This window comes from Malus domestica, chromosome 04 (genome assembly GCF_042453785.1).
Source record: "Malus domestica chromosome 04, GDT2T_hap1".
Classification (NCBI taxonomy): domain Eukaryota; kingdom Viridiplantae; phylum Streptophyta; class Magnoliopsida; order Rosales; family Rosaceae; genus Malus; species Malus domestica.
In genome coordinates, this window is record NC_091664.1 from 22,770,988 (window position 1) to 22,795,672 (window position 24,685).

Consider the following 24,685-nt stretch of genomic DNA (forward strand, 5'->3'; position numbering starts at 1 on the left):
GATACATTTGCAACATTTAAATGAAAAATAATAATGGGGCCAAAGTTTTTGGAATGATGCAGCATGTGAATGAATAAGAATAATAATAAAAAATAGCGGCTTTTGGATGGTGTTGCACCATCTGAAAAGAAAGAAGAAAAATATATATATTTATTTATGTGAATGGTGTTGGCTTAAAACACTTTCACAAGTTCTATTTACTTTAAAGCAATTTATTTATCATAGACGGTTTTACCGCCTACTGCTTTAAGTTTTGATTTATGTGAATGGTGTTGAATTAAAACCCTTGTCACAAGCCTTATTTACTTAAATGCAATTTATTCATTATGGCTGGAATTACCGCCTATTTCTTTAATTTACTTATTGTACTTCTCTTTTGTTACGATGAGTATAACAACGACCCGAAGTTCCTTGAAAAGTTCAGAACATGCAGTTTCTTGATCCTCATCATATAAAAATGATTGGACCCGAAGTTCCATCATACAAAAAGATCGGGCATGAAGTCCTTTGATCCTAAAGATCAGGACATGAAGTTACTTGATGAGCACCATAAGTTTTAAGTGCCACAATGCCTCAACTTATTTGTAATAAAGGACATAAGAGTCTCAGTCTACAAACTATTAAATAAGGACCAGAAGTTCCTTATGTTCATACTCAAAATGGTTTAGTAGAAGCCTTTATTAAGCACATAAAATTGATTACCCGCGCTCTACTCATGAAAACAAAACTGCCAGTTTTTACATGGGTACATGCTACTTTACATGATGCATTATTAATTCGGTTGAGACATGTTACCAACCATCAATATTTCTCAGTACAACTTGTGTTTGGGAACCAGCCAAACATTATACATTTACGAGTTTTTGGTTGTGTTATCTATGTGCCTATTGCACTGCCACAACGTATTGAAATGAGGTATCATCACCGATTGGGCATTGATGTTGAACACTATCTATCATTCAATATTTGGAACCCTTGACTGGGGATATGTTTATCGCGTGGTTTGTGGACTATCATTTTGATAAGACAATTTTCCCGCCGGTAGGGGGAGAAAATAACATCGTTCCAGAAGAACGATAAGAAAATATCATTCCAGAAGAATGATGAGAAAAAACCGTTCCAGAAGAACAAAGAGAATTTATCTTATTTTGATTCACGAAGCAATCAACATGAAAATGAAGTAAGAATAATTGAATAATGCAACGATGTATCAATCAAATGCCAGATGCATTTAATGATGCAAGAAAGTGATGAAATCACATATATTTGTTGCAAATGTGCCTACAAGAATTGATGTCCTTGTTGGACAAAAATAATGAGGCATCAAATGATTTATCTGTTGCATTGTTCTGTTAGAATCACTTTTTCGGAATCCACAAGCTTCTTTGTCTTTGTACAAACGTCCTTAAAAAACTTGGCATAAGATGGAATGTTCTTGATTGCATCAATTAATGGAATATTAATTTGAACTTTAGCCAAAGTTTTCATAAAATCTGTCAATTGTTGATCTTTAGCTTTAGGCTTCAACCTTTCAGGATAAGGAATTGGAGGCTCATAAACACGTTCTACAGTTTTTGTGGTAGCTTCTGCAGTATTTTCGGATCTGTCTTGTGGCTGCCCAAAATCTGCAGAAATTGCAGATTTAGTTTGGGGCTGTTCTGCTGCCCGCGAATTTCCAGCAGAATTTTCTTGTCTGTTGTCGTAACTTATGCCAGATCGTAAAGTTCGTACAGCATTACATTCTTCTTGTCCTCTTGGATTAGGTACTGTTTGACTAGTAAATGTACCCAAAGCTCTTTCTAAAACCTGCAACGCAATCTGCTCAATTTGTTTTTCCATATTTTTCATTGATGCATGCAAATTTTGGATTTATTGACTGGTAGTATTAGCTAATTTTTCAATTGCTATCTCCCATGTAGCCTTAGGTGCAGCAGGTTGTTGTATTTGTTGTTAAAATTGTGGTTTAGCATGCTGATCTCTATCCCACTTTAAATTAGGATGATCTCTCCAACACGAGTTGTAAAAATTTGAATAAGGGTCATTTCGGGGACGTTGAAAATTATTAAATGAATTAACCTGCTCCGCTGTAAACTCCGGATAAGCATCTTTATGTGGACAGCTCAAAAAATCATGATTTGTCGTGCTGCAAATGCTGCAGGCAGCTTGTAAAGGCTACTGTACAACAAACTATGAACCCGAAATTATTTGTAACAACATGTCAAATTTTGCATCAAATCTTTCAAGCTTTTTCTCCATTTTTTCCATTTGCGCCGACGCATAAGGTGAACCATTCGACATCTCAAAAACGGACCTAGATTGTGGTTGCTCAACTGCCCATTGTTGTGTATTTGCTGCCATTTTTTTAAATAATAAACAAGTCTCTTGTGCAGTTTTATCCTCGTACGAACCTCCGCATGAAGTGTTGATAAGAGTTTTTGTAGTCATATTTAACCCTCTGAAAATATATGCATTTGATCAGTACTATTAATACCAAAATGTGGACATTTTCTAATCAACTCCTTGAATCGTTCCCATGCCTCATGAAACTCTTCATTTGGTTTTGGGGCAAAAGATAAAATCTGAGTTCTCATGTCAAGAGTCTTTGAAGCTGGATAATACTTGTTTAAAAAAATTTCACTAAGTTGGGCTCAAGTACTAATGCTTCCAGATGGGAGTGTGAGGAGCCATCTCCTTGCTTGATCTTTCAGAGTATATGGAAATAAACAGAGTTTAATAGATTTAGCCGAAAATCCTCTCACCAAAATATTCTTGCATCCCATTAAAATTTCTGCAATATGCATGTTAGGATCGTCGGTCGATAACCCATGAAATGTAGGTAGAATATTCAACATGTGCTGCTTTATTTCGAATGTAAACCATTCCTCCACTGCTGGATTAGTAATGCAACTTGGTATATTAATGTTGTGTGCTGTCAAAAAATCACCCAAAGGTTGACCCGCCTCTGGAATAACGAACGCCATTTTTTCTTTACTGTGCAGATACCCAGAAATTAAACACTGCATAAAAGTCCACTGTAAAGAAGGAACCCACTGCAAATTTTTCTCCCTGCGTCTCCTTAAAGTCTACTCAAGTTCTGGATCGAAAGGAAGCAATTTCTGCACTGTTGAACGGGTGCTGACCATGCACAGATTATCTTTGTAATATGCACTGTACTGCTGTAATCTGAGAAAAATAAAATAAAAACAAAAATAATTTTTTTTTATATGTATAAACAGCAATAACTAATTGATAATCTGATTAGTAGGAATTATTTTAAATAATCCCCGACAAGGACGCCATTTTCTTAATAGGGATTTTACTACTCATGTGAATGTGATAAAAACTCCTATAATACTTGCAAGAATCACAAGGTTGTTGTAGTATAAACGGATTTCGCAAGGTCATTTTCCACAGGGATTATTAAATAATTCGAAACAAACCAAATTTCAATTAATTATTGTAAAGTAGAAATTGAGGTGATTGATTTTATAACCTACTTAAAATAAAAAAGAAATTAATTAATTAAAATAAACAATCTGCAATATTAGAACTGGGGAAAAAAGAAAACAGTTTTAGAAGAATCAAATTAAGAAAGCACTAGGGTTCCACCATCACCTAGCAATCCTATGAACTTTAATCAATTACTCATGATCTACATATGCCACTTTGAAGGTTAGATTTTCCTAATTCATATTCTACTTGGAACCTCCAACATAGAACGTATATCTAACATGAAACCCGTCCAGACATTCGGATCAAATTTGAACATAAAAGACTCATTATGCTTTATGAAAACCCTTTGAAAAATCATGCAACCCTTAAGACGTGGTATTCATCCTAAGTGAAATTACAATTATTAATCACAAGAAGCCAGCGTCAATTTCAGGGAACCTTCCAACCAAAATTGCATCAAATTACTTTTCTAAATATCCTAATGGTGATCAGGCATTAAGACAATTAGATAGTTTTTATCCCGGTGATTAACAATTTAAAGTATGCATGCAATCAATCATAAGCAATTAAATAAAAAACACATATTCATGCTAAGGCTCAAGGCTTCGCCCTAGGAAAAGAAATTAGTTACGCATATTCATAATTGAAATCATAGAAAATATTATCAAGAAAAGGATTGAAAACACCTTAAAGTAGAAAATCTCCAAGAACCCTAGCGATTCTCTCTGTCTCCAAAATTGCATAAAAGAAAGCATAGCGAAAAACTATAGACGGCCAAGCAATATATCTGCTAAGCCCCCCACACAAACCCTAAAAACAGGTCCTTTATTCCCCCTAGGAAACTAAAATTAATAATCAAATAAAATAGGAAACATAACCCTAAATTAAATGGTAAAATTCGCCTAAATTCTAAACAGCCATGTTTTGAACCCATAAGCTGCTCCAAAACTAGCCCAATATAGCTGGATTTAATGTTTGGAATATTCTGAACACTTCTCCAGAAGGCCACGAACCCATCCGAGGTCATCTTGGGCTCCAAAAACGTAATTTAAGCCCAGAAACGTCATTTTCCAACACCGCGCATCGCTCCTTTATTTTATCGCCAGAAAATAACCGCTTGGTGGAAAAATCCCAGATTTTGATATGATCAAGCTAAGTGACTCACAAACGTCATCCAACTGGAATTACTCCAAAATTCGTCCATTTGATCCTGGTTTTCTCCAGAGGAAGTTGAAAGTCCTATATTGAAAATACAATTCAAAGCATCAAAATTCTTTCAAAATATTAACCAAAATATACTAAGATTAGAGTAAAATATATAATATAAAATCTACTCATCAACTATCCTGGAAGAGATAGTGTAATACCTTTGAAAAGGCAATGGATATCCAAAAGAAATCAAAAGTTTTTATGCATGCGAATGCACATGAGAATATGGGATCACAGATTGATAATAACCAATGGTAATTTTGGTTTTTATAAGTAGTTACTAAATTCATCAATGAGCTGTGTTGATATTGAGCCTCGTTCTTTTCAACGAAAAAAAAATGGAGAAAGGCAATTCCATTACAATTTTGTAAAAACGTGGAAAAATGGACCTATATATTTGAATATAATATAAATAGCCAAAATATGTTGAATCAAAGAGGTTACATTGGACATTTGTAATACAGTGAAATACACTCACATGATATGACACAAGGTTGTAAACAAGTTCATATGAATGGAGAATTATATATGAATGGTTGTAAGTCGCCCACATCATATCTCCATAAGTAAATCCCTCAATTATACATGGGAGCAAGTTGCTCTGTATAAATTCCAAAGGAAAATGTGTCATGAAGTGTAGAAAATCCCTGAAGGATTCAAATTGCTTAAAGTAAGCCCCGGAATGGTAAAACATATATTAGGTACTCAATACCAATAGATGGTATAAATTGCCTTAGTGAGTACTATCATTATGATATTGTTGCAACATACTAAAATCTCTTGCAAGAGTCAATGACATTAAATTAGAACTCCTGAAGAGTTAATAATATTAAATTGAAACTCCCAAAGAGTCTAGAAAGAATATAAAGTGTTGAGAGAAATATTGTCTCGAACTGCAGATCGAACAATATGCCAACATGAATCTTATCCATGATGTTTATGATATTAAAGAACCATATGGATTAAAGATTATGAGTTAAATACTCAAATAATGACGACACTAAGAATGATAATTTATCTTCGTGATGGTAAAGATAAATTGATATTTGGTCAAGAAGTGCCACATCTTAGTAAAGTATATGCATTATTGTATTTAGCACAATACATTGAATGAAATAAAGCTTATCTATTAATATTTCTGAGAAATTACAGATATGTGCATACACATGAGTTAAAACAAATAAATATGATGAAGCCTTCACAAAGGTTGCTCGTGTGAAGCCTTAATGCTCGGCAATACCCCAGAAGGGGGAGACACTGGAGATTGATCATGTGGCACCCCAGTACTTGGCAAAAAAACCAGAAGAGGAAGGCATCAATTGCTTTCGGAATCTAGCAATGAACCTCTACTGATCATTTTGAATCCGACTTTCGGATTCCTGCAGCTAGTTGAGCTTTTTTTTCATGTTCGTCGAGTAATTATTTGAAAGCACGTGTAACACTTTATTGTCGTGTTTGAGCCCTCTGATATCTTGTTTAAGACTTGCCACCTTAGCCATCAATGATTCAACTTGGCGAGTTTGAGCAAGTAGGTGTTGGCCCATATTGGATACAGAGCCCGCACATTGAACACTGAGAGCCAAGGAGTCTTGAATGGCCAACTCATCAGATCGTTTTGAAAGGATTCTGTTATCCTTTGGAGTGAGAAGATTCTTAACTACCACAGTAGCGATTATGTTATTCTTCATCACATGGTCCCCAACTGTAAGATGATCATTAGAAGATAAGAAGGACGAGCGCCATTTATTATCCTGACGATGCTCGTCTGTATCACTCCTAAGACTAAAATCTAAGCAAATGTTAGATGGACAAGCCAATTTCAGAAATGAAGGAAAAATGAGGTCAAATAAAATCTCAGAAGTGTAAGAAGGGAAATTTTCTACAGGCATCAACTTTCTGAGCATACTCTTGAACACGATTGATGTCTCTATAAAAGAAGAGACAATAAAGCCACTTGTTCAGAGATTGAAGAGGCATCGCTCTCCAAATTTCAAAAGCCAGATTTTCCTGAATAAAGTTTGTTGGCATTTTTCAAACGCAATCTCAGCTTTTTCGGATATTAGGTGCAACTTTGTCGAAGATCTCTAACAAAGTTGAAAACGGGTAAATCTTACTATTCTAATTACACCACAGTTGCTGACAAGAGTAAAGACACAACATCACTATTTGCTATTAAAAAATCTCTATATATGTCGACCTCAGTTCTCTATAACAAAGCAAACCTGCAAGAATGTCTAACTCTTCCTCATCTCCGAGAATGCATCTTCAACACAGCATCTTGAAATACTCAATTTTCTTCCTCTCCGAGAATACCTCTTCAAAACAAGTCACACCAGAGCAAGAGTATCTTATATCATCAGGGTCAAAAACAAGAGTATCTCATATCATGTTTTCTCCATGTCCTTTCCTTTGTCCTTGTTCTTACCTGCAAAGGCAAGAGAAAGCAATATGTCGGAACCTCCAATCAAACTTCCGGTAAGGAACTGACTGCCCAGAACCTTTGCTTGGTTGCTTACCTTGCATTGCTCTCGAGTACTCATCTTCAATTGTTGATATGATGTTGGCTATTTACACTAAAGCTACCACACATGGATGAGTCACCAAGAAGTGATGAACCATTCAAATGCAAGAGTTGCATTTCACTCCTGCATAAGTAGACAAATACTACAAGAAAAGATGTCACACATGCATGGGGGAAAACCAGGGAAAACACCATTTCTGAAATGGGAATAGATAAGGCAAGCGAAAATGATACATTGAAGCATGTGGAGACAAACGCAACAAACACGTGTTGATTCATTCCCGACAAAGCCGAATATTACTTGCCACGTGAAGCTCCTCATGGTCCAATTTCATTCAAGATCAAGTCTCTAAGGTTCTTGAAGAAATCACAAGTCTGATTCAAGATCAAGTGTCCACCACCATTGAATCAAATTTAGCTACAGATAAATGAAGTAAATTCATACTTTTAGAGGAAATCAGAAGACCCTTCAGCCCAGTTCAAGAACAAGCCTATGGAAAGTTAACAACAAGTAAAGCATATTTTTCGACAACTCTTCTTGCTAAGAGACTGAAGCAGGATGATCAACAATCAGCCTAAATGATTTGAAATTAGGGGGAGCATCCAAAGCAAATCAAGATTTTAATGAATCAATCGAAGACTTGTGGCCATCCAAGAGGGAGTGTTGTAGAACAATGGATGTCCACTCAAAGAATTAAATAATGGGCCCTTCCATTGTCCGCTGAAGCTTGCTGCACACTACTCCTATTTTATATATAAATACAAACCCCACACAACATCAAAGGGAGAAGTACACGGAAGATGAAGAAAGAAAATAGAGGAAGAGGAGAGGAGATAATAGAGAAAGTTATTTTTGTACTCCTATTATTCTAAATTATAATGAAAGCACCACTGCTGTCTCGAGGACGTACTCCAGTCATACTGTCTGTAGAGGAACCTCGTATATTTCGTGTCTTGTTTCATTTATTCCACTGTACACACTGTCGATTTTACAACAGTAATAACCCTTCAACACACAAAGTAATTATCAATAATAACCAAAATTTAACACCCAATTTTATAAATGTCATATTTTTTTATAAAATCTTTCAAAATATATCAAAAAACTCACTTAAATAAACGTAAATATCCTCGAAATGAAAGCCAAATAAATATAGGTGGCAAAACCCTCACTCCCATTGTTGAGGGCAGCATTTTCGCACACTCACCCTATTTTTTTAGTTATGATTGGTTTGTGAGGTCTAGAATAATTCAGAACATGCTAATCGAATTACAGATTAATTAGATTTGCGGGTAATAGAAGCAAGAATTAAATTGGAACGATCCTCTTGTGAAAAAACTTTATTGTTTTAAATCTCTGTTCTCCAGCAAATTTAAGAGAAATTCACAAGTACAATTAAATTGAAATTTGATGTCAATGAGTGAGAAACCTCAACTAATATCATGTTTGCTAAGATGATTGTACAAAGCATATTCTAACGAGATGATATTGTATCACTGGTAGTGATTGAGTTTCAAACATGAGCAGCAAATTTTCAAATATGTACTCAATTAGTTGATTGTTAATCAACACCCGCAACTGCTCCACGACATACGCCGCATCGCACTTTGTACAACTGTGTAGAGCGCAGAGTAGATCTATTCAAGTGTTTCAGATATCATGGGTATTTAGGTATATTCACATGAATTTTCTGCTATATTTCAAAATTCTTATAAAATGTGACATTTATGAAATTATATGTTAAATTTTGATTACTATTTGGTAAATACTCAGTTCACTTCCATACAAACAGCCATTTTTGTATGAGATGACTGTGTCCAATGGGGGAGACGATATAAGCTACAAATAAAAATAAATTTAAAAAACCGAAAATACCCACTTTTCCCACAAACTCTTTGCTAATTCGTAGGAGATGAATTGAATTGCAGAGAAATTAAAATTTGATTTGAAGCTATTTATTAAAATTTTCTGAAATCGGAGTAAAAATAGTAGATGCCCAATTCATTTTAATTCATAAAAATTCATCACGTGCTACAGAAAATACAAATCAAGGATGAACCAATCTCGAAATTTGAGTAAAAAATTCAAACAGATTTGAATCTCTTTCTTTTCCCTTGATTTGATTAGGTTTTTGGGTCGGCTGGGATGGGGGTTCGCTTGCAAATTAAGCCAAAGATATTCGTACTATCAGATCAGAGGAACAAAAGAGTGAAAATAAGATCTCAGTAACTTGAAATTATCTTCAAATCCCTCGAGGTCGAGAGAAGTTGCAGAAAGATAACGCAGATTTAAGTAACATCATTGATCCACAAACATACACAAAAATATATAATTAAAATAAAAACAAATTCAAAGGAAAAAGCATCTCAGATTAATATTCCCCATACTTTCTTCACGGGCAATCATAGTGCAAGGATAACGTTTCTAAGAAATCATCACCGATGCTCCTTTCCAATATAATCAAAGAATTCAAAAGGGGAAGAAAAAAAAAGGAAGATAAATTGTGTACCCAAAACAAATAAAATTTTCCTAAATAATTGACATGAAAACGTTAAATTAATTATCGGAAAAGATTAAATAGAGACACAAAATTTAATCAAGCCTGGATTGAAGAAGATGAAGAAAGAAAACAAAGAAGATAGATCGTTGGCGGTTTTGAGAAGACGAGAGAGGGAGAGAGGGATTTGGGATAAATTTATAGGGGTGTGATTGGACTTAACCCTAGCGATCGTCCGTGGGCCAGGGAACCTGTACTGGTTTAAGCCATTTTTGTGCTGTCCTAGGCCTGGCCCACCTCTAACAATAACATGTTCTCCCCAACCATCCGGCCCATCTAAATTTATCAGTTTTAACATTTGGGCCCATTTGAGACTACCAAGCAAACAAGCATGAAATATTTTAAGTGACCTATTTAGTTAATTCCATCACTTTAGTATCTAGAATGCTTTTGATGGTCAAAAACACCTTTTAACAAAGGATAGTGCTAACCATACACTCATTTTTACTTATTGCACACTCATCTCCATTTTCGATTGTTGGATTGAATGAATTTAAGAAGATCAATGACAAAAATCAAAAGTGCGTTAGAAATTCAAACGGATGTGTAAATAACATTTTTCAAACCTAAATCTCAAACATTTCTACCTCGCAATTTCCTCTCAATCTTAACTCAATTGAAGTAATAGTGACTTAACTAAAAGTTCGTGACCATCGGTCATTTATCTCAGCAAAACATGCAGCTATGATCATTTTTTGTCAACTCTGTTAACATTTTCGTCAAAATGAGTCACGTGTCACGCACATAAGGCTAAATCAAATGGCAAATATGAAAAACCAAATGAGTAAAATTGTAGCAATGGTACTTTAATACAATAGGAGAAATAGTACTTCAACTTTAATACTTTTTTTGACATAATTAACGAAAATGACCATAATTGTACATTTTGATGAGTTAAAAAACCAATTAGTAGGGCCCATTCCTCTAATTTAGCTAAAATTGAGGGATGTTTCTACCATTCAGTACTACGATGATAGTGTTCTTCTTCACTTGTAAGTGAGAGATCTTAGGTTTGAATCTTGTGGATGACAAATTCAATACCAAATTAAGTTGTTCATTATGTAACTTAACCAAACTCTCTTATTCTTTTAATGTAAAATATTCGTTGTACTAAAAAAATAAATAAAATTGAGGGATGTTTCTATAATTTTCTCAAGCAACTATAGACCATGTCCCGTTTAAATGGTGGACAGATTTGACACACAAAAAATGGTGGACAGAATGTGTCCACATGTTCATCACAAAAACCAGCCACTCGTTCAAGACCGAGAGTGTACATTTCCAACCTTCTCCCCAACCCCATGCAGTATTTATCAAAAAAATTAGGAAAATGAAAAGAAAAACCTCCTTCCCAAGCAAAAGATAGAGATATATGCAACAAAGCTAGAACAATCGCAGAGCAAAACCCACAACTCCCAAAATTCACCATTTTTATAGGCCACTTTCAAGGATCAAATCCAAGTAAAAAAAAACCCAGAGACTACCGACTCTAATTCCTCAAAAGAAAATGGGCACGGTTTTTGGGAAGATAAGCGTGGAAACCCCAAATTACAAAGTCATCCACTCCACCGCTCTCTACGAAATCCGGCAATACGCGCCGTCAGTAGTAGCCCAGTTCACCTACGATCCTTCCGACCTCAAGGGTAACAAAGATGGCGGATTTACTGTCCTCGCCAACTACATCGGCGCATTGGGAAATCCTCAGAACACCAAACCCGAGAAAATCGCCATGACGGCTCCGGTCATAACCAAAACCCAAAACCCAGAAAGCGAAAAGATCGCCATGACGGCTCCGGTGGTGACGAGGGAGGAGAAGGGGAAGAGGATGGTGACGATGGAGTTTTTGCTGCCGGCGAAGTATGGGAAGGCGGAGGATGCGCCGAAGCCGGTGGATGAGAGGGTGGTGATTAGAGAGGAGGGGGAGAGGAAGTATGGGGTGGTTGGATTTGCGGGGGTGGCGACGGAGGAGGTGGTGGCGGAGAAGGTAGAGAAGTTGAAGGAGAGCTTGGAGAAAGATGGGTATAAGATTATAGGGGATTATATTCTGGCTAGGTATAATCCGCCATGGACTTTGCCTCCCTTCAGGACTAACGAGGTTATGATCCCAATTGAGTGATTTTTCAGATTTTGTTTCTTGTTTGTCTGTAAGATGCTCTGTTTTTTTTAACTAGTATTAAATAAAACATGTATTTTGTAAAGTAGACTATTTTTTATGCCATGTTTACTAATCCGTAATCGGGCGAGGACCAATTGTATAAGGAATGAAGAAGTCATGAATCGAAAAAGAGAAAGTAAGAAAATAATGGATTCGTAGTTTGATTCCCCTGTGTTGGGATTTCTAATAGTTAGTATACACAAGTGATTCGTATCTAACTTCGTAATTTACACATAAATAGCATTAGTGTTTTCTTAACAATGAAGTATAAACATGATTACACCTTAATTTTATTTGTATTAGTGTTTTCTTTTCCTTCTTACTCACCCTCCTTGAGGGAATTTTTGCTTCAAGACAATAAAAAACATAAGTTTTCAAGTTCAAATAGTCACGTTTTATATCAATTCACTTATATTGAGGGAAATTTTGCTTCAAGACAATAAGAAAAGAAGTTTTCAAGTTCAAATAGTCACGTTTTATATCAATTTACTTATATTATAGCACATGGATTTATTCATAACATAATAGTTATGTCATTCACTCATATTATAACACATGAATCAGTAACATTACGTAACGTAGTGACAATATCATCATGATATTGACATAACGTAGTGACAATATCATCATGACATTGACAAGTTTCTTCGCAAAAACTAATGTTGTACTTTATATGATAAATTTTGCACCTGAGCCCGAAATCCACCTTAGGAATGATAAAGAGTGATCCTCAGCGATGAATACAGATAGCTCCGCATATAGGCAATCAAATGTCTGCAATGAGAACCCAAGTCTACTACTTTGGTTTCAGTGAACGACGTACTAACTTCAATGTTTGAGGGTCTTACGCTGAAATCCTAACACCACAAACATTTGCTCTCTTTGCAGGCTACACCACCATCAATTCCGCGAGAGAAACTTTCATATCACGGGAGTTTATATCTCAAAAACAACTTGTATGACACAAATACACCGCGACAATGGTGTCCTATGCTAATGGTATGAGAACAGGTGGAGAGAAGCTAAGACACATCCATGTATTGTTGTCATGCTTAATGTCTAGATTTGGCAAATGATAACTTATCGAGTTCTTAATAAGTGACCCGATAACAACCCAACACATTAATAGATTACTCGATAACAATCCGACTCGTTGGTTGACCCAAAATCCGTTATTTTCATATCGTTCGAGGACCTGATCCACCAACTATCTGAAATGTTGGCAAACAAGGCCATATAAGTGACCAACACTACCTTTTCCTGATCATCATGGCTTTTCCCCTTTGGTTATGTCAGTAGCTTGTTCTGAATCCCATCTTTTGTGAACGATATTCACTTAAAAAACTGTGTGTAATGTAGAACAATAAAGCCATGGATCAACAACACACCCACATACTGAATTTGTAGTTGGGACTCAAACCCAAGAACAAAACAGGATGTAACTTGCCGAAAATTCGTTAACAAATTACAAAGACACATAATTCACACAAAGCATTTCACCCGGAGATGAGCTTCACTACAATGGTAACTAGGTTCAAAAGTATGAGAGGAAATCTGAAGAATTGGCATGCATGTATAAATCCTATGATCTGCCCCTTAAGCGTAGTTCTCCTCCCTCCTTGCAACTGCAGCAAGGTCCACCCTCTCGGACCCAAAAACCGATCTTCGTTCAGTATGGCGAATGCGTTTGCGAGCAGCAAGAAGCCTTGGAATACAGTCCACAATCCCATTTTCTGCACAACCAGGTTGACAACCTCAGTTGCTAAACATCACTGATTCACTAACTAATTAACATGAAAGGCATGTTTGGAGCTAGAGGTGCTTTTAAAATTGTTAAGGGTTGATTGGGACACCATTTGGAAGTGTTAAAAAAGCGTTTTCCGAACACATTTAGCAGAAAAACTTAGAAGAGCTTATGGAGCATAATATCTCTTTCTATAGTAGCACCGGTGCTGTTCAAGATAAAAGCACTTACAGCAAAAGTGCTTATGAGGAGAAAGAAAGCAGTCTCAACTGTGCCCTCCAAGCGTTTTCAAATAATCAAACCAATTCCGACAACGCATAAAGTAAAAGCAACAGAAGTGCTTTCAAACCTTCAATTTCTTATGCGCACACAAAATTCAGTAAGAGATTTCAAAAGGGCATAATGAACAATCAAGCACAAACAGAAACTGTGCAAATCATGAATAAATAATGAAATTTATCGATATCGTTTCAACTGTCGATATTGAACCCCAAAAAAAAAAAACCAAATTCAAAAAGGAAACCGATCAGAACTGAAAAAAGACATGTTCTTTCGTATCTTAACACAATCGAATCGATTCTAGGAAGAACAGAACGACAGGAAATCTTACCGGCGATTACTTGTTCCAGACAGCAAGTCGTTTCTCGGTCGAAAGCGTTCGCCTTGATTTCAACAACACCGAAACGAAACAACAGGAAAGACCGAAAGTCATCGCAAATCAAAAGGACTTCAAGCACGAACCGAAGCCAGGTCAGAATCCTTGTTAACTTTTCATCCGACGGTCGTACATAATCCACGTATCACTTTAAGACATTCTCACTTAATTCTGACCCGACCCGGATGTTGGAGTCCAATATAAGAGGAAATGGGAGGAATGGTCCCTGAACTATGCTCGAATTGTAGATTTGGTCCCTAAACTAAAAAATCATTAGATTTGGTCCCTGAACTTAACAAAATGTATAGCATTGGTCCCTCTATACTAACACCGTGAGATTTTCCGTTAGTTTGATGACGTGGTCTTTGTGGGCTCCATATTTTTGTTTACTAAATGCCATGTGGCTTAAAAATTCAAAATAAAAATAAATACAAACATAGAAAAAGAAAAAAAATAAAAAAGTAAAAGTTATCTCTCTCTCTCTCCCTTTCATTGCTTGGACCGCAACGCCCAGGAAATCCGGCGCCTCACCAACCTCGGCGTCGACACCAACTTCGACTGCGCAAAATCCCCAAAGTCTTTCCCTTTCTCTCCCACCGGTGCTCTTACTCCTCCAAATCCCCGTAAGTAGCCACGATGTCCACACTTCCAAGATTCAATCGCTGCCCACCTCAGAAGCTTCCCAGTCGACTCGACTTCTCTGCCATGGCGATCCAGTTCAAAATCAGAAGCTCCGTACTCCGTCGCCGTCGACGGCCGAGCCTCCATCTCCGATCGTCGATCTCAGCAGCACCCTGCTTCAACTTTGCTTCTCCATGGAATGTCGCCGACCTCACCACCGCCGAGCGCCGTCTCTGGGTGATCACCACGGCGACATCATGCCATTTGATCTGGGCGCCAAACTCCCTCGCCGACTTCACCACCGCCGAGCGCCGTCTCCTCCAAATTCCAGAAAGCTCCAAGAAACCATGGCGTCGGACTTCTTGGTCTCCCTCGCCGCCATCCTCTTTGCTCTCTCTCTCTCCTTCCCGGGAGCACCTCGCTGTTCACCACCTAGCCATGATCCGCGCTCTGACTCGACGCCTCCGACCCAGCCATGATCCGTGCCTTCCTCCTCTCCTTCTCCCTCAAGGCGTGCTCGATCGATGCGACCTCCCTCTCCGTCGCAGTTCGTCGTCGCAGCAAGGCAGAAGGGAAGACGGGAGAGAGAGAGATAACTTTTACTTTTTTTATTTTTTTTTCTTTTTCTATGTTTGTATTTATTTTTATTTTGAATTTTTAAGCCACATGGCATTTAGGGAACAAAAATATGGAGCCCACAAAGACCACGTCATCAAACTAACGGAAAATCTCACGGTGTTAGTATAGAGGGACCAATGCTATATATTTTGTTAAGTTCAGGGACCAAATCTAATGATTTTTTAGTTTAGGGACCAAATCTACAATTCGAGCATAGTTCAGGGACCATTCCTCCCATTTCCTCCCAATATAATAACAACGACCCGATAAAATGTACAGAGAGACCGAGCGAGGTTTTGCTGACGGACATGGATAAACCCTAACACTCAGCTCAAACCATGGCATCATTTCACATCTCTCTCCCACCGGTAGTAAACCCCAGAAGCGTAATTTCAAAAGGGGTAGCATTAGAATCTTTAAAGTTGAAAGCTTTCAATCCACAGTTTTTGCTACTTAAGCCCCCGAAATCGCGCAATCTAAACCCACCCAGAGTTTCCATTAACAGAGAAGACAATGGCAGCATTGAACCCATCAAACCCACTCGCCGCGGCAGGAAAAAGGGCCCCACTTCATCTTCTTCAGAAGTACCCAAAAAAAACCAAGCGTTCGAAGAAGTCCGAGGTCGTAAATGGCGCTGTCGAACCCGAACCCGAACTTGTATCCGCAATCCAAACCGAATACCCAGAATCGGACCTCGAAGATTACGACGACGGCGTCGATTTCCCGTACGACGACCCACCCCTGGTCTGCTGCTTCGGGGCTGCGCAGAAGGAGTTCGTCCCGACGGTCCGGGTCTCCGACAACCCAATGCACCCGGACATCTACTCGCAGTGGAAGATGCTCCAATGGGACCCGCCGGAGTTCGTGAGGGCGCCAGGTGGGTCGCCCTCCAACGTGGCCATCTAGCACGTGCGGCTCGGCGGGAGGGCGGCGTTTATGGGGAAGGTCGGGAAGGACGATTTTGGGGATGGGCTGGTGCTGATGATGAACAAGGAGAGGGTTCAGACGCGCTCGGTGAAGTTCAATTCGACGGCGAAGACGGCGATGACTTACAGGAAGATTAAGTTCGACTATGAGAGGATGTGGGCGGAGACGGTGAAGGAGTCCGCCTAGGACTCGTTGCTTTGCTCCGAGCTCAACCTCGCCGTGCTCAAAGAGGTATTGTATATAGTGTTTACATTGTGTTTGTTTAAGGGCCACTCTTAGCTCATAAGGCGCTTCTGCCATTAGTAGAAACACGTCGGAATTTTCATAAACAGTCGAAGAAACATTTCAAAATGCTTTCTGGATAAGCACCCAGGAAGTGCTTCTTGAATAAGCACTTGGGAAGTAAGGGAGTGGTTCTTGGAATAGCGCCTAGGAAGAGTATTTCGATTAAGCACCTAGGAAGTGCTCGGAAAAGAACTTTGGAAGTGGGAAGTGCTTCTTGGAACGAAGCTGATATAATCGAGGTTTCGAGGCAGGAATTGGAATTCCTTCTTGATGAGGACAACTACGTGAGGAAGAGGAACTACAGGCCCCAGTATTATGCTGAGGAGTTTGAGCAAACCAAGAAGCGGAGAGATTATTAACATTACACGCCTGAGGAAATATCTTTGTTATGGCATAAAGGACTTAGGTTTCTGTTTGTGACGGATGAAACTCTTTGAATTCATAACTATTCTCCTTCGTTTCACGGTGTTGTGATTGGAACGGAAGATGTGCTCATAACCCCATTCACTTGTGATAGAACTGGTTCTGGAGATGCAGTTGTAGCTGCTATCATGCGAAAGCTGACAACTCACCCCGAGATGTATGAAGACCAAGATGTTTTGGAAAGGGAACTTCGATTTGCAGTTGCAGCAGGAATTATATCGCAGAGGACTATTGGTGCTGTTCGAGGTTTTCCGACGGAAAGCGCTACTCAAAATCTGAAGGAGCAGGTTTATGTGCCTTCGATGTGGTAGTAGTGTACAAAATTGTTCATTGTATCGTATGATCTCGTTAGCGTTGAAAATTTTGTCAGTGTAGGAAGAAAGATTGTATCCAGCGTACACTAGTCTAGCATTTGAATTCACTTTATTCTTGCAATTGTAGCATAAACCAAATGCACATGGGCTTTTGAAATGGGAATTGCTTTTGGAGCAAATATATTCCTCATAATCCTCGTACCGTATAGCGCACCCAAGCAAAAGGAGCCCCCAGCTAATCAAGGAGAAAAACTTGTGCACGGGTGCGCGAATCACGTCAATTGTAGGACAGCTCTTACAAAAGCATTAAACTCTTGTATTTTAGCCATGTGTGATTCCTTATTGGTCTCATCCAATGTGAGAGATGCACTAGTAGAGTAACTCTATCGAGGTTTCCCTCCTAATTGAGGGACTCCAAACAATAATCACAAAGAAAGTAAGTAGTTCCACCTGCGGATCATCCCGTGCCTGACTATGAGCTTTGATTTTTTTAGCACGGGGACGAATTTCGTGGGCAAAGCTATTCTATTTCCAGTAGGCGAAGAAGAAGAAGAAACTCCTCACTCGAGTAAGGCTGGGGTGCCTTTCTCCAATATGTCCTAAGCATGGTCTAAAATATTTATAATATCCCGATATTTGCATCGAAATTTCTGTGTTTTTGGACTACCGATATTTTCGATATCATCGATATTTTAGACCTTGGTAAGTGACTCGTGTATCTTACCATGCAATGTATAAAGTGTAAAATATTGTACTAATTCATTATATATAAATGATTATGGTGTGTTTAAACTTCTTTCATTAATTACTGCATATTTTTTACACTCACAATGTTTGCCAGCTCGCTATATAATCAATTTAAATCAGTTATATCTATCATGCAATGCATTTCTTTCCAATTTTTTGTGATAAACTAATAGATAATTGACTAAATAAACATCCTACAAAGTTTCAATAAAAATTTCCAAGTTTTTCTTACAATTTCCGTGGTTTTTATTTAATTTTTATCGATATTGATAATATCCCGATATTTCCATCGAAATTTTTTTGTTTTTGGACTACCGATATTTCCGATATCATCAATACTTTATACCTTAGTCCTAAGTTAGTTTCAATAAATCGCCTACAGGACAACGACAAGTGAAAAATCCGCTTGAAATGTATTGAACTTCTTTCTATTGGAGGTTGTGTAAGAAAAATTACATTCAAATTCATCGCGGAGCTCTTTTTTTTTAAAGATCAAACCAAAGAAAAAAAAATTGAATCAATGAATTACTATAGCAGCTCCATTTCTGACAACGGCAAGAGGTCTCTGTGCTAATCAAACTACCCGAAATTTATCCTAAAACTATACTCAAGCTCCACCTTCTCTGCAATCTCAAATGCCTTCTCAATCATTTCATCATATACCAAAACTTGCATTGCGAATCGCAACTTTTCGACCCTGTACAGCAAGCACAATCTCTGAGACCGAGCGAAAAAAGCACTTCTTTCAGAAGCCCACCAATTTGGGCTGCCATTTTGAGCAGTGGTATTGTGTAGTATTTTGTACAGCATGAGCTAGCCACATGCATTCTCCGTCCGACTGCATCATCTTTGCGACGAAACAGTCATACTTCGTCTCTCATCAAACTTCACCCTAGACATTTGCTCCTGCGTCTTGTTACAGATGCAACCGGGAAAGGGATTTGCATAAAAGTTCTCCTCCAACCTTGGCGACTCACCGATCTGTCTAGCATATGGTGCTCCAAGCCTGTCAGAATGCAGATTTTTAACCGCGGACGAAAGAAGTTCCCATGATATTGCTCCCTTATCCAACAGATCGACGAGTTGAACAAAATTTTGTCTGAAATGAAAATCATAACATGTCAGAAAACTAGTTCATGATATATCTTCCAACCAAAAGGTTGGGAATTTGAGGAGCAAATTACTAAATGCCTGGTATGAAAGCGAACCTGTCAGGGTTGATAGTCTTCTGGAACCCTTCAAATCTCCTATGTCCCTGCACCGCCTTGGCCATATTTCCATCATACGTATAAACAAAGGCATCACTCTCCATTGCTACAATATAATCCAAGGCTGCAAGCCGATTTTGGTAAGGCTTGAAGGGCTCTAGCTCTTCTTCTGTTGCAAGAGTGTTATGAGAGAAGACATTCGGATACTCAGCGCGAAAAGCAGCCATGCTGTTGCTACCATATATCTCGCCAGCAACAATGTAGATTGTTGTTGTGGAAGGGTATCCCATGGCTTTTAGGAACAAGGCTGCCTCTCGTGGGGAAAATGGGCATCCGCCTTGGAGCCTTCGTTCTACACTATCGATCTCCTTCTCCTTCCAATGTTTGACGCTGTACCTCATAACCCGAAGCTCCTCAGATTCCTCAGCAGTAAGGTTGTGGCTGCAGCCAGTGAAAGCGAGCATGTCTTTTTCATATCTGCAATCAAGAAGAGTTTCTTTACTTAGTTCCACTACATCCGAAACAACACAACACCCAAATAATCAACCAAAACAACAAAAGTACCTCAAATGAAGAGCAATATACGGATTGCTATTGTTCCTCAGTCTGTCAACCAAAACTCTCCCAAGATCCTCAATCTCCTTCGCGTACTGGAGAGCCTCATAATTCGCACGGCACCTCAGCTTTTGGATGGAGGACGCTAGTCCATTGTTAGCAAGCCGAGAATCAGTGTGCGTAAACTTTATAACCTTGTGCTTTTTCAGCAAGGGGATCATCTCGCTTCTGTAATAGCTCGCCTGCACACGAATCATCTTTAGATACAATTCGAAGAACAGAACCAATTCGAAAGTCCCTACGCATCTGAAAATTTATTAACACGGATCGCACCTTCGACCAGGAGACGGGAGCCTTCAGAACAGGCTTCACAGCTGCATATTTGGTTGGCAAATACTCGATAATATCAATATCATCTTTCAATACTTTCATGAAGTGTCTCCAGTCAAAAATGTCTTTAAAATCACTGCAAAATACACGACAGAGTTCAATTAAACATAATAAAACAAAATTAATCAGCCAGTTAGCCACTCCTAAATACAATCCGACAACCTCATCATTTGCTAAGAAAATCTTACCTTGGATCCGTCCAAAAAGATTGATGGTCCATCAGTGGAAGAACCAGGGTAGCATTCATTATCTTTGCAACGGCTACCATATCACATATCTGCACCATCAATTGGGTTGCCATGTCAGCTTCCAAAACGTGTCTAAAATTTACTTTTTTGACATGGCGATATTGTAAACTGCTCTAAATTACGGGAAAGGAGATTCGAGCGCACGATTTGTACTTACCCCTGTTCTCATCTGATTCAATCCGCCATTGGCATGAACAAGCAGATAACCATTTGTTTTCGATCCCGTCCCTGTTGGAAATGATAAAAATGTTAAGAAATTCAGACATTAAATTACCAAAATTGACAAATTTGGATAGGGAAACAAATGTAGACATACTTATTCGGTTCTTGGGTCGAGCTATGCATTTATCAAGATTGTCGCTGTTGGGTTTCCTCCAAATCTCTGGGGTCTGGAAAAGAAAGCAGATAAATTATCATTAATTACAGAATAGTCCCAGCATTAAATTCATAAATACAACGTTTTACCTAAACAGCAAGGGACAAGAGTAAATTGGTTAACGTAAAACGTTAATAGTAACAGAAAGATTAGACATTTTCTCATCACTTTCCTCCATTTTCTCGGAAACCAAACAAGTAGTGAAAAATTAAAAATACCCAGAATGCTAATAATTGAAGAATTAAAAAATTAAAAATTCTGGGGGAATTGATTGATTGATTGATACTCACAGGCAACCGCTCGAGAAGTCGCTTGAACATGGTGGAGGATTCGGTTTCCGACAACCTCTCCCTCTCCAAAACGCGTTTCGGCATAGAATTGGATTCCTGGTTCTCGGCGACGGCCCGCTGCGCCCCCGACCAATCGTCCTTCACAGTATTCAGAATCAAAAGTCGGCCCTCCGTCATCTGTGCCACCTCCCCGTCCACCTCGACGTGGCTGCTAAAAAACGAGAACTTCACGAACGCGGAGATAACCGCCATCAAAAGCAGAGCCCCGAAAATCTTGCGGACCACGTTCCGCCCCGATCTCAGCGACTGCAACATCGCGACCGTCCAAAGAAATCCGTCCTCGATCGGGAGCAGCCACTTATCGGGAACGCAGAAGAATAGCCGCCGACGGAGCACGAGGTACTTCATCACGGGGTGGTGCGAATAATGGTTGTGGTTGTGGTGGGGCCCGCATATAGTGCCGTCGAGGAGGCTGTCGTTTTCCACATCGTCGTCGTCGGCGAAGACAATGTTGCTGTCGGGAGAGAGAGTGCTCGTCGGGAGCCGCTCGCCGGCGTCCATGACGCCGTCAGCGACGCGTCGTCTGGTGGTCGTGGGCAGCGCCACGAGAGCCGGTAGTTTCGAACTAATGTTGCTTGAGCAGTTCGTCCCACCGGACGACATGGCCGACCGGCACTAACGTTGTTAAACAAATATGCACCCGCAGCCCGCTACAACACACGATCCGATTCAATCTTTTTAACTTCCTTGAAAAATCAAACCCGAATCAAAATCCCGGGTACCATTTAATTTTCCGGGAAAACGAAAGAAAGTGAGGGAAAAGAGAAACAGAGATAGATTTCGGGTTCGATTGGCTCGATTCTGTTCCTCAATGGGCTTCCAGAGAAAAAGGGCAGTCCGAAATCCTCGGCAACAACAAAGGGGTGTTATGTTTTTTTATAAATCCTATGAATTTTTCGATGTGTTTTTTGTAAAGTGGGATTCCCATTCCCCACTGCTCTGTTTTTTCTTGTTGTTCTCTCTCCAACGGCGGATCTGCGGGATGTTCTGATTTTTTGAGAGACCGGTTTTTATCAACGCGGAAGGTTAAAGGGCGCGCTAAAATGACGAATTTGCCCCTGGTGAATCCGCAAAAGGACTGACTACGCCTACGAGTTTGCTTTTCGGTGGCATTCTGTTTTCCGTTGGTAAAATACAAAAACTGTTTTAAAGCAAAATGGTTAAAAACTTTTAAAAGGGCGGGTGTCTCCGCCTAAATGTGCTTAATCATACCTGTTTTTCTAATATCCACAGAAAAAGAAAAAAAATTAGAGAAAAAGTTTATTCACTTTTTGTTTCTTGTTAATCAGGAAATTACCATGCTAAACCCTTAATTCACCTAATGACTTTTCTTGAAATATGCTGCAATTCTTTTATTTGGATTGATATGCATCATTTTTCTTATTTTGATTTATAAAACATAAGAATTTAGGATTTTTGTGTAAAAAAGAAATTCAAGTTTGGGACATCCAATTCTCGACTTTATGTTAAAAACAATTCTCAACTTTAAATCTATGTAATAATTGTTATTTATAAATATCTATGAGTGAGAGTTTAAAATAAAAAATACAAAAAAAAAACTCAATCATGAGTGACCACCACTAACACATGTCACCACCACTACCATCGCCACCACCCACCATTATCGTGACCATTCCGTCACCACATATCATTGTCTCCCCGGCCATTCTCACCACCACCACCACCCACTGTCATCAACACCGTCACCACCACCAGTGGTCCACTACTAGCACATTTTTTTGTTGGGTGAGGTGGGTGCAGTTGTAGAGGATTTAAGGTCCGCAATTTTCGACACGATTAAAACCAGACATAATTTGGTTTTGAGTTAGCCGTTACTTGGTCCATATTTTAGAGATCGGATTAGAATTGACTAGTATTGGACATAATTGCTATCGTGAGTACTTGAAGGTGAAGCATCTTTTATGCCTTGGTAATATGAATTGACATCATCACTTTCCATTTTGTTGTTGGATTGATAATATTGTGATATAACGTCTGCTATTTGTATTTGGATGAATATTACTAATTACCCAAATTAAAACGGAAACCACCTCAAAACATATTACCGTAAAACCTCTATAAAGTTATAAAGTTGGGACCAAACTAATTTTATAGCTTTCATCATTCACTTAAGCGCCAAGTGTTTTATTTCTTGCACAACATGCTTGAGAAGTTAGACACATTTTGGCTTCAACAAGAAGGTCTTCATGTTGACGAAGTATTATGTACCCACAAATTCAAAGACGTGGCATCAACTTTAAAAACTAAAGCATTGTCCCAAACAATAGAGAAATATTTTAGTTGATCCTACACTTTTTATATGTGATATTGCAAATTTGTACTCGTTGACAATTATTACTATGTGGAGACGTGTTTCCTTAAGATGAGATCAATATAAATTATAACTTATCACCATGTAGAGTTTATTATTATATATAATTGGTCCAGAGTTAGGACCAATATAAATTATAACTTATTACAATGTAGAGTTTATTCTTATATATAACTGGTCTCAAGGATCATGATTTTTTTCTTTTTACTTTAAAGAGTTTATTTTCTTATAGAGTATTACTTTATCGAGAATTTACTATATTAAGAAATCTGTTACGTAGTGAGTTGTTTAGGGAATTGGATTAAGGAAAATTAATCACTTTTTCAATCTTGTAAAACCAACTCCACAATACACATACACACGCACTACTCATCATCTCTTATATAAACGGTTATAGCCTCCTTTTCGAACGCTCAAGGAGGAAGGTAAAGTTGAGAACTTAAAAGTTGAGAACTTAAAAGTTGATAATAAACAGTTTTGAGTAGCCACGGATGTTGCTAACTGAAAACATATCCATGTCTAAAAAGGTTATAGAGTATCCTAATTTTTCTTAGGGTAAATCTCATTTTACTACCTCAAGTTGTGGTTTTCAACATTTACTATATGAATTTTTTTTTGTCCCAGAGTCATACCTAAAGTGTTAATTTTGGGACAGTCTCATACATCCGTTAGTCTGGCGGTTAAGTCTCCCGTTAACTAATGATGTGGCGCCCATGTGGACAATGATTGGGCGCCATGTGTCATTAAAGGGTCCACGTAGAAATTAAAAATAAAAAAAAAAAAATTTATCGCCCAAATTTAAAATATTAAAATAAAAGTATTAACAAAAATTACCCAGAACCCCCTTCGTCTTCCCCTCCACCCCCTCCACAGCTCCACCCCTCCATCCCCTCCACCCCTCACCCACCGACACCTTTCCCCTTCCCTGATACCCACCCTACCACCAAGCCTTTTCTCCTTCCCAAAAAACCCAGCCCCTTCCCTTCCCCCAAAACC

The 24,685-nt window shown here is 38.5% G+C and overlaps 3 protein-coding genes, 1 long non-coding RNA gene, 2 other non-coding genes and 2 pseudogenes across 6 annotated transcripts; 3 read left to right on the forward strand and 5 right to left on the reverse strand.

Moving 5' to 3' along the window:
* Positions 1-2,487: 2,487 nt before the first annotated feature.
* LOC114824670 (small nucleolar RNA R71) lies at positions 2,488-2,587 on the forward strand (annotated as a pseudogene).
* A 4,240-nt stretch (positions 2,588-6,827) lies between these two features.
* Positions 6,828-7,315, reverse strand: LOC139195310 (uncharacterized). The gene is made up of 2 exons (XR_011580128.1): positions 7,179-7,315; positions 6,828-7,087 (listed from the first exon to the last, which is right to left on the reverse strand). It is a non-coding gene; the product is annotated as an uncharacterized lncRNA (long non-coding RNA).
* A 2,083-nt stretch (positions 7,316-9,398) lies between these two features.
* Positions 9,399-9,495, reverse strand: LOC114824689 (small nucleolar RNA snoR27). Its single transcript, XR_003772962.1, has one exon. It is a non-coding gene; the product is annotated as a small nucleolar RNA snoR27 (small nucleolar RNA).
* Positions 9,496-9,543: 48 nt separating this feature from the next.
* LOC114824688 (small nucleolar RNA snoR26) lies at positions 9,544-9,632 on the reverse strand. The gene has a single exon (XR_003772961.1). It is a non-coding gene; the product is annotated as a small nucleolar RNA snoR26 (small nucleolar RNA).
* Positions 9,633-10,934: 1,302 nt separating this feature from the next.
* LOC103433557 (heme-binding-like protein At3g10130, chloroplastic) lies at positions 10,935-11,939 on the forward strand. The gene has a single exon (XM_008371822.4). The coding sequence runs from the start codon at positions 11,249-11,251 to the stop codon at positions 11,855-11,857; it is 609 nt and encodes a 202-aa protein (XP_008370044.2). The 5' UTR covers positions 10,935-11,248; the 3' UTR covers positions 11,858-11,939.
* Positions 11,940-13,213: 1,274 nt separating this feature from the next.
* LOC108171575 (protein transport protein yos1) lies at positions 13,214-14,391 on the reverse strand. The gene is made up of 2 exons (XM_017327849.3): positions 14,251-14,391; positions 13,214-13,629 (listed from the first exon to the last, which is right to left on the reverse strand). Exon 2 carries the CDS (start codon positions 13,624-13,626, stop codon positions 13,393-13,395), a length of 234 nt encoding a protein of 77 aa, XP_017183338.1. The 5' UTR covers positions 13,627-13,629; positions 14,251-14,391; the 3' UTR covers positions 13,214-13,392.
* A 1,427-nt stretch (positions 14,392-15,818) lies between these two features.
* LOC103419392 (fructokinase-like 1, chloroplastic) lies at positions 15,819-17,662 on the forward strand (annotated as a pseudogene).
* Positions 17,663-18,642: 980 nt separating this feature from the next.
* On the reverse strand, positions 18,643-22,500 carry LOC103419372 (O-fucosyltransferase 19-like). The gene is made up of 8 exons (XM_008357486.4): positions 21,298-22,500; positions 20,948-21,020; positions 20,789-20,859; positions 20,572-20,660; positions 20,327-20,459; positions 20,003-20,235; positions 19,439-19,915; positions 18,643-19,329 (listed from the first exon to the last, which is right to left on the reverse strand). The coding sequence occupies exons 1-8, from the start codon at positions 21,958-21,960 to the stop codon at positions 19,074-19,076; spliced, it is 1,995 nt and encodes a 664-aa protein (XP_008355708.1). The 5' UTR covers positions 21,961-22,500; the 3' UTR covers positions 18,643-19,073.
* Between the last annotated feature and the right edge of the window lie 2,185 nt (positions 22,501-24,685).